Source organism: Haliaeetus leucocephalus, unplaced genomic scaffold, assembly GCF_000737465.1.
Source record: "Haliaeetus leucocephalus isolate CR32 unplaced genomic scaffold, Haliaeetus_leucocephalus-4.0 Scaffold417, whole genome shotgun sequence".
Taxonomy (NCBI): Eukaryota; Metazoa; Chordata; class Aves; order Accipitriformes; family Accipitridae; genus Haliaeetus; species Haliaeetus leucocephalus.
In genome coordinates, this window is record NW_010972853.1 from 3,638,290 (window position 1) to 3,648,206 (window position 9,917).

At 37.4% G+C, this 9,917-nt stretch overlaps 2 protein-coding genes across 2 annotated transcripts in view; both read left to right on the forward strand.

Annotated features, from left to right (window-relative positions):
• Nucleotides 1–4,899, forward strand: part of EMC7 (ER membrane protein complex subunit 7) — a 25,796-nt gene extending 20,897 nt beyond the window's left edge. The window contains exon 6 of the mRNA XM_010574208.1: nt 4,829–4,899. Within this exon, the coding sequence (XP_010572510.1) occupies nt 4,829–4,865 (37 nt within the window). The 3' untranslated portion in view covers nt 4,866–4,899. The remainder of the gene's footprint in view (nt 1–4,828) is intronic.
• LOC104835936 (fibrinogen-like protein A) overlaps nt 1–9,544 on the forward strand; it is a 13,914-nt gene extending 4,370 nt beyond the window's left edge. Inside the window, exons 3-4 of the mRNA XM_010574207.1 lie at nt 4,857–5,025; nt 8,541–9,544. Of these exons, the coding sequence (XP_010572509.1) occupies nt 4,878–5,025; nt 8,541–9,241 (849 nt within the window). The 5' untranslated portion in view covers nt 4,857–4,877 and the 3' untranslated portion in view covers nt 9,242–9,544. The remainder of the gene's footprint in view (nt 1–4,856; nt 5,026–8,540) is intronic.
• Nucleotides 9,545–9,917: the final 373 nt, after the last annotated feature.

Genomic DNA, 9,917 nt, shown 5'->3' on the forward strand with positions numbered 1-9,917 from the left:
TCAATGGGCCAAGGCCAATTGTATGATGTTCAACAAGGTGAAGTGCTGGGTCCTGCACTTGGGTCACAACAATCCCATGCAATGCTACAATCTTGGGAAACAGTGACTGGAAAGCTGCCTGGCAGAGGACGACCTGGGGGTGCTGGTTGACAGCCAGCTGAATATGAGCCAGCAGTGTGCCCAGGTGGCCAAGAAGGCCAACGGCATCCTGGCCTGTATCAGAAATAGTGTGGCCAGCAGGAGCAGAGAGGTGATTGTTCCCCTGTACTTGGCACTGGTGAGGCCGCACCTCGAGTACTGTGTTCAGTTTTGGGCCCCTCGCTACAAGAAAGACATTGAGGTGCTGGAGCATGTCCAGAGAAGGGCAACCAAGTTGGTGAAGGGTCGAGAGCACAAGTCTTATGAGGAGGGGCTGAGGGAACTGGAGTTGTTCAGCCTGGAGAAAAGGAGGCTCAGGGAGACCTTATCGCTCTCTACAACTACCTGAAAGGAGGTTGTAGCATGGTGGGTGTCAGTCTCCTCCCAAGTAACAAGTGATAGGATGAGAACAAACGGCCTCAAGTTGTGGCAGAGGAGGTTTAGATTGGCTATTAGGAAAAATTTCATCGCTGAAAGAGTTGTCAAGCCCTGGAACAGGCTGCCTAGGGAAGTGGTGGAGTCACCATCCCTGTGAGGTATTTAAAAGAGGTGTAGATGTGGTGCTTAGGGACATGGTTTAGCGGTGGACTTGGCAATGTTAGGTTTACGGTTGGACTCGATGTTAAGGGTCTTTTCCAACTTAAACTATTCTATGATTCTGTAATATTTACTGGAACTTACTGACATCATTATTCAGACTACTAAGGTTAAATTAACACTGCTTTGCCCTTGCTAGAACTGATGGCTTCATTATATGGGTTAGATATGGATATTTTTCATATCCATTACACAGAGAATCTGGTTAGTTGCAATACAGTAGCTGGATTGTCTTTGCAACTAACTTCAGAGCTTGATGAAGTAGTAAATTGATCAATCTCAGTCAAATTCTTCCTTTGCAAGGGTGTGCCATGAGTTGTTAAAATATAGAGAACTTGTAAAGAGACTTTCCACATAGGTGAGGCTGCATTGGAAAAATTCAACTGAATGCTTGCCTGTTAAATCTGAGCAGAATCAGAGGGATAATTAAAACTTCAACATATTGTGGGGAAGGAATATGCAGTCACTGGGCTGAGAAACTAAGTATCTTAATTAATGTGGGTAACAATAAGTCATTATAGTAATGCATTATTTTGAAATCTGTATATGACCAAATCATACCAATGTAATGTAGTCCTACCTTAAGATCATTATATAATTTTCAGGGCTGAAAAATTATTCTCAAAATACTTGATCAAGAGCGGAGAGAGAGAGATGTAATTATTTTTGTTGTTTTTCAAAGTTTTCATCTACAGAAATAGATGCCTTTCTGAGCACGAGTGAATGAATGCTGTTGCCCTTTCTTCTTTCTTCTAATTAAATGCTTCCCACTTCACTTCTGCTCTGCCAGCTCAGATGCAAGTTTGGAAATCAACAGAGAAGCAAACAGCAAAAAAGTAAAGAAAAATGGAAAGATGGGGGAGGAGATAAACAGTGATAGAAAATGTAGGAATCAACGGTACAAAACAAAGATGCATCCCAATTTATTACAGGACGACATGAGACCTATCAATAAATACCACTAAAGTTAATGGTGTTTTCTAGAGTGTATCAGTATGGACAAAGTGGAAAGGTATCTTCTCTTGCCCTTTCTTAGTACACTATTTCAGCAAGATCTGTATCTGTTCAAAGCACTTTTACTAGTTCATAAGCTACATACAGTATTTTCATGCCTTAGCCAAGGTTTATTAAAGCATGGTACTAACCGGAAATTAGGTACGTCAAACACACACATATCTGAAATTCCCTGAGCTGCATAATGCTAAAAGCAGAGAGAATGTGTTCTTAAACTTTTCCCTGTAGCTCTGCTACTGACCAGTGTGAGGGAAAAGATACTGTTTGGACTCGCTGTGGCCACCCTCATATATAATAAAACATTGCTTGTACTTTAAAAATGAAGAGAAATATCACTGACTTTTAAATGTTACAAGCAAATCTTCCCTAAAACATTTGTTATGTGTATTTAATTGTGCATGAAATACAAATACTCACATATTGTGCTTTCACTGAGGATGAATTATTGAAGAACAGAAATTATGCATAGTACAAATCCTCAGGTAGAGCTTGCAGAGGACTTAAATGCTCCATCAATTTTAATTGTAGCTTGTTTCAGGGATGGAATCTGATCAGTGGGTTGCAGGCTGGATCAAGGAGCACAAAAACTTAAGTGTTGGCTCATCTTGAAAAGGGTAAATGCTAGATTAGACATCACCTAGAGGCCATGCAGATAGACAGTACAACTTTCAGATATAAAGTAACAATTAATTCATCCAATTCATTACAGTTTTGACCCTAATCAATGTTAATTAACTCTTGTTAATCCAAATAAACTAAACCAGAAACTTGTTGACCAGCCTATTCTGCTTTTGTTTTTTTCCATTTTTATAGCTCTGAGACACTGTTTCTGATTCATTCACATTAAAAGATGAAGTAACAACAAGGTTTATGGTTGGTTTGTTCCTAATACTAAAAATCAAGTTGTCTTTATACAATTTTAAATGTGACTAGTAGTATAGCATCTAGTTAATTCACCTGTGCAAAATGAGATAGTAAATTTGAGCATCTGCCTGTGTGTATTTAAGCAACATAAGTAATTTACTGAACTAAAACCTCTTCATGGTTCTCCATCAGTGTGTCTGTTTATTAATCAAGAAAATTTAATTTAGTTACTATGTTGTTTTAATCCTTATGGAAGAACTTTGTACTTTATAATTCATACATGCTTACTTGCAAGTGTAATATGTGAGAGCAAAGTCCACCAGAGTAAGCACACAGTGTGAAATAATGAAGATGCAATTTTGCTGCATTTGAGATAGCGTGTTGGAGCTGATTTATTCACCTGGACTTAAGTAGCAGGCAAAGTACAACTGTAGAGAATGAGCTTATTCATTTGTGTGTGTTTTTCTTTGCCAAGCTTCACTTGAAAGAGGTAAGGTGCCTGCCTGGTGCTGTTTTCCTCAGTTGCTTTCTTAATAATTTATAATACTAAGTTCTATTCTGGAATTAAATGGATTTGTAAATCATTTCAATGTGTGAATATGAGGGAAGAAAAAAGACTGACTCACTAGAAAATGCTAAAAGAAAAACAAAACAGCTAAAAAAATAACTCCAGAACCAAATACAGATTTCTTGAAGTTTAGTGATGTTGTGGGTTAGGTTTTGATTTAAAGTAATTTACAATATAATAATCAATAACAGCAAAAATAATAGAAGCTTTCAGGGAAAAGGATTCCCCTTCCAGGGAAAGGACAGTGGGAAATGCCCACAGAGCAGAACTTAAATGCTTTAAGGGAAACCCTGTGCTGAATTTCATGGAAGGTAATTTTCCAGTTTATTACAATCCCAATATCAAATGAGAAACTTTGCATAAAATAGCAAATTTTATATTAATAGTAAATCAGAATTATTATTGAATATTTTTAGGTAGAGTAGAAAATTCTGGTTTGCTGTTTTTCTGTATGGTAGGTATAAAAATTAACTCTTAAACCTGAACTTTATTACAACGATTCATCTTGGGCATTTTTAAAAAAATGTGCTGAATATTTTTTCTCTGTGGAAAACTGTTTGCTGAATCTGCTGCTAAGTCATTAGATTTATAAGGAATGTGGCTCTGTTGCAACATAAACCACTGTGGAGAAGAGTACTGGCCTCTGTAAGCTCTGTGCTGATGCTGGCAGGAAATAAGCTCTGACTGAATTGCTGCTTGCTAGATCTGTTTTCTGCTTTCGTCAAAGCCACTGTGGGGAGCTCAGTCCTTAAAAAAAAATATTAAAGAGTTTGGCTACAGTCTAAGTATGGGAAACCTGTGTTACCCTGATTCAGTCTAAGCTGTCATTGATACAGAAATTCCTTTTCAGTCAAGCTGGGATTTGCCGAAGCGAGGACCACAGGATTTAGTCCAGTAATAGCCTGAGCATTCTTGCTATGCTGGATGGAGAGGGTTACTAGATGCGTAACCCCAAAAGGAGGACAAAATGAGGCTCAAAACTGTTTTGATTCAATATATTGAATGCTTGTGGGTTTTGAAGAAGCTGCAGAAAAGTTCTTTTTACTTTGTTTATTGAGCTTTTCTCTTTTTTTTGATCTGATTTAGACCCGTGGCCTATTATTTAAAGCTGTAAATGGAAATTCATAAAAAGTGTAGCCCACGTGTTGAAGCGAGTTCTCCAGTGCATGGAAATATTCCCAGCACTCAGAAAGCCATGTCTTTGAGTACTGTTTGAATTACAGACAGTCAGCAGAGCCAGTGTTGCTGTTTCTGCCAGTTCGACCATTGGTGCCTCTATTTCACTGCAGTTTGGACTCGAGGAATAAGCAAAATTCAATTCTGATATAAGATGTGCTTTTTCTTTTGTCATTACATTACTTTCTATGGCTTTTTGTCACACACAAGATTACATTATGTTTCATTGCCCCGCATGGTACAAGGTGACAGAGGTGAGAGATGTTCTAAGTGTCGCAGCCCAGTGCTTCATGTCAGAGGAATGACCAGTCAGAAATAGTGTGTGAGACATCAGGAAAAGGAGAGGTCCTTGAAAGATGGGAGAAGCAAATTTTGGCAGAGGCTCACTATACTGAAGCTAGGTATTTCAATACCTTTCTCCTTCAGGACTTCCATACTAAAAGTCATAAATCTTTCCATTTTCAATTCCAGTCTGTGTTACAGTTCTGTATTGCTGCAGGAGGACTGACTCGGAAGGAAGATGCTGTTGACAAGCTCAGCGGGATTTATTCTGTTCCTGCTCTCTCATTGCACTGTGTCAGTGAGCACCAAAGAGGCAGTGGTCTTGGCTAATGCCCACCTTCTCCCCCAAAGAGGCTATGAGAGACTGGGTAACACCAATGAAAAAGGTAGTCATGAAGAGAGTGAGTAATTTGGATGCATGCTGTGTTTTACTTCATTGCTTTGCTGTAACATTTTCAGCCAACAGATTTGAAAGTTAGCCCTGCAAAAATACTTTGCAATATGAACATGTCCTGCCCTGAAGTCCAGAATCTTTAAAATCCTTGCTCAGCTGCCATCTAATTCAAGAAAATTAAGATTTTTTGTAAAAGTATATTTTGTGGCATTTGAAGACTTACTCTTAGGACAATCATATCTAGATTACATCTGACACCTCAGTACTTAAATCCCATTGGTACTTATAACTGAGGCATCCCTCTGCCTATCTAGCTTGTACGGTCCAGCTTGGTACGTTTTCTAATACATTTACTAGAGTAGATCCCACATAAAATGTACACAAAAAGAGTAGTGGGTTTGATTCATTTTCTTCCTTCGACTGATGGCACTTGAGGGTTTATAAAATTCACTTTCCAAGTGAATCCTCTAACAATCAGCCTAAATGATTCTCTCATTATCCATCTATAGAAGTTCTATTTTGCATGAATAATATTCACTGAGAAAGGCAAATACAAGTGTCACTGTATATATCGCTGGCTTGGACATCACTATGTGAATCACTTAAATAATCATTCTATAAAATCATGGGGTCAGGTCTGGAGTCAGGCTATGTCTACCATGCAAATGTTCTAACAACTGGGGTACAAAGTCATGTACACAGTTCTGCTCTTTCAGGGTATTTAATAATGTCATGCAGATAGTATTGAGATTTAAAGTATTCTATTCATGACTGCAGATTCTATTAGGCAATGAAATGCATGAAAATAAGACCCTGGAAAGCCTATATACTCCTGAAAATCTGTCCTGAGTGGCTTACCAGTACCAATAAATTTCTGAATATCAAATATGAAAGACTATATTTAACACAATACTGTTACTATGAGTAATACTATTTAACAGGCTTAGTCCATCTGGACTTCTACAAAGCCTATGATACAATACTTCATACAATATTAAATCAGAGAAGGTAGGGTTACATTATAATTTCAGTAGAGGTGGAAAAGAAAATGACTTGGGTAGAAAAGTAAACCATAAACTCAAGGAGAAACTGAAAGTGCTTGCTTATAAGTGATCTTTTCAGAAATCTTATTAAGTATACTGACGCAAAAATAAGAATATGCTGATAATATTTAATTATAACATGAAGTAGAGAAATGCCAATACAAAAAATCAGAATATTGCACAGAAAAAAAAAAAAATAACCAGATGTTCTTAAGTAATACCATTGAGATGAAAAATAAAGTACAAAATTCTAGGTTTTACTGCAAGGTGAGGACCTTCCCAGTTACAAAGATACAAAGACCAGACTCTAGATTAAAGGACACTAAGCAATACAAATGCAATCCTGGAATACATTAACAGAGATGGTTCTAATAAGACTTGGGAAGAATTGGTGGCACTATATAAGGCCGTCTGCAATACTGTGTGCAAATTTTACCCACGTTCTAGGAGATTAATTTGCAGTGAAGTGGTGCAGAAAAGCTACTAAGACAATAAAGAAACAGAAGATTTATCTTACACTAAATAATAAAAGAACTTATTTATCCTAACAGAATTTACCCTAACAAAACAAAGGCTGATTAAAAATATAGTTGTCCTCATGGTACATCGGTGCTTATTACTCAGGACTAAGCACTATTTAACTAAAGGACAACATGACATGAGAAAGAAAAGAGATGGACAGTGGACATTAATAAAATTAGATTGGGAACCAGATGAGTATTTCTAACAGAGTAGCAACAGTTATTGAAGTCTACAGTGCTTTCCAGTTGGAAGAGAAGAAATTTAATAATTCTGTGAAGAAGACTGCATGATATAATTCCTCACAGGACCAGTAGTAGTAGATAAAATAGTGAGTCATGGTCCCTTTCTCTTTCTAGAAAGCTGGGGGCTTTTTTTTTTTTTTTTTTTTCCCCACAGTAACCAAACTGTTCGGTGTACTTTTGATCTGTTGGTCACAAGACTATACAATGAGATTGACTCTTTTCAGACTCTGTTCTTCTCTTCAGGTAAAGAAAAACAATGTGTTCAGCAGAAGGATCAGCAGGGGCTCTCTGGTCAGTGATTTGGGCAGAGAAGAGTTTTTTTCTGAGCTTTTATTCTAAATTTTTGTATTTGGAAATATTTTTCCTTAATCATATTTTGGCAAATTTTTGAGGGGGAAAAAAAAATAAATTAGGACATCTTGCCATAATTGTCCTGAATTATCCCAGTTTCCCGGAAGGAAAAATTAAGCTCTAAATACAGTATCTAAATTCCTATCAGTCATTGTCAGGACAGAACACAGGATTTCATAGGTCTGAAGAACTGTCATTTTACATCACAGGTGGTCTGTAGGAATTTTTCTCATAGAGATATTAAAATTGTCAAGTTTTTATTAAATATAAATTACAAATATTCCATAGTATAATGACATAGTGATATGCCTTTCAACTCTATGGGGAAGTGAGTGATTTCAATTCATAAACATGTTTCTGAGTAATGGAACAGACACTGAATATCATCCTTCTGTACAAAAGTAATTCTCTATATATGAATCCATCCATCCATAAATGTATATTTAAATAAATTATATTCTGGTTCTTAGCAGTCTCCCAGTCAATTGTAAAAAGCAGAGCATTGTGCCTTAGTCTCAGAGATGCTTGATACTATACTATAGCAAGAAGTTACCTTATAAGCAAGTTACATTTAAAAAACACAGTGTATATATATTTCAACCCAATAGAGAGGGTCATTCCAACCCTTATATGCCATTTTTATTGCCCTCTGAGCCTACTGGATAAGCATTAAAGTGGAAAAGCACTTTCACCTATTTTCCTTATATTGATGTTCAGCGCTGTAGTTCTACCTGCAAATCAGTTGTAAGATTTAGCCTGGAGTTTGAATGACAAGAACTGTTCCTAAGAAAATCCTCAGATGTTTGTAAGTTTTGTATTAGCAAGAAATGTGCTTTAATATCTCCCTTTTACCAATGAATACATGGCATACTTATTGGAATTTAATGCAAGGATGTTACAGATGCCTGAAATATAAATTGGTTAAAGAGAAATTAGATTTATTTGTTGAGGATAAGGCTAGCTCTAGTAATTAAACACAATGGTCCAACACATGGCACAGGGAATTGCAAACTTGCTGACTACTCAAACTGGAAGAACGCAGGTGGAAAAGGAATGGTCTGAACATAACTTTTGGCTTTTCAGCCATATTTCTGTCATAAATGCAAAATCACACTTCTGTTGTATGGCAGGGTAACAAACCCTTTTTTGAATTTCTGAACATTTCCTGCTTGTTCTGCCCTGAAATCTTCCCCTGTTAGCTAAGTAGGTGCCCACCAGCTGGGATGAAGTCAGAGTCAGCTTCCAGTCAGAAGGTAATCATTCACTCACTCTAAAGGACAGAGTTCAATATCTAAAATTTACTATTTGAATAGAAATTTACTTCAAAACTTTTTTTTTTTCCTACTCAGACTATCCAAGGGATTGTTTTGAGATTTTTCAGCGCTCCAAAGGAAATTCCAGAGATGGTCTTTACATCATCCAACCAAAGGAGGACCCAATTGTTGTCTCTTGTAACATGCAGGATGGTGGCTGGACAGTAATCCAGCACATTACAGCAAATAGTACTGTCGACTTTGATAGGACCTGGCAGGATTACAAATACGGATTTGGCTCCGTTCTTGACAACCACTGGTTAGGAAATGAATATATGCATCAGTTAACTAGCAGCTCTGTGCAATATATACTTGGAGTTAAACTTGTAAACCTAAACGCTGAAATCAAATGGGGACAGTATGAACCATTCCTTATTGAAGACGAAGCGTCTCAATACCGAATCAGGGTTGGTCTATACAAAGGCAATGCCACTGATGCTCTGACCCTGGACACAGAAGCTTATCTCCATGACAACCAGAAGTTCACCACCAAGGACAGAGACAATGATAATTACTTTCAGAATTGTGCTAAATTGGAACACAATGGCATTCCTGGGGGAGGCTGGTGGTATGATGCGTGTGCTGGAGCAAATCTAAACCGTAGGAACGTGATATACTGGCAAAAGGACTGCAACAAGCAACGCATGTGCAAGTTTGCATGGATGATGATCAAACCCATTGACCACAGCCTGTCATATCCAACCAAGCCCTGTCTATGTCAGAAAGTTGAACTGTAGATAAGCCATGTGTACTTTGACAGGAACATGGATTCTTTGTCCAGTGACTGAAGTGAACTCACACTCTCATTGACTGAATAATCACACTAAGTAATCATGATTGAAAATTTAATTTGGACCTCTGCAAGGTCTTTATGATAGCATATCATCCAGGACTGGACCAGGACATAGACATCTACCAACAACGCAAGTGAGAAGTCACTGTCAGAAACTGAGGCCTCTACCAGAAGATTTAAATAATTAATTTTACAGTATTTTAGCCATAAGAGATGTCAGGTATGAAATCCAGGATATGATGTCTTGTACGAGATGCACATGAATATACATGCATTTCAGAAGGTTTTGCTCCAGTATGAATGTTCATGGTTGATCTCCTGTAATTGTACTCTTCACATATGCAGGAAGGAAATTTCTGGTGAAGTACCTACATTTACAAAATACATATTGGAGAGTATGGTGTACCATAGGGCAGCATCAGGCCTTTCCTTTTTACCTTTAGTGAAAGGTATTTTAAAATATAAAATTGGAATTGGCCTCACCTCCCATGGCTTCTTTTCCCCTTCATTGACTCTTCTTTTTATCTCTACTTTTTAATGATCCCATACACAATGAACTATTCAGCATGGGCTTTTCTTTTCTTTCTTCTTTTTAGAGCACTCAGAGCTAATGGGATCAT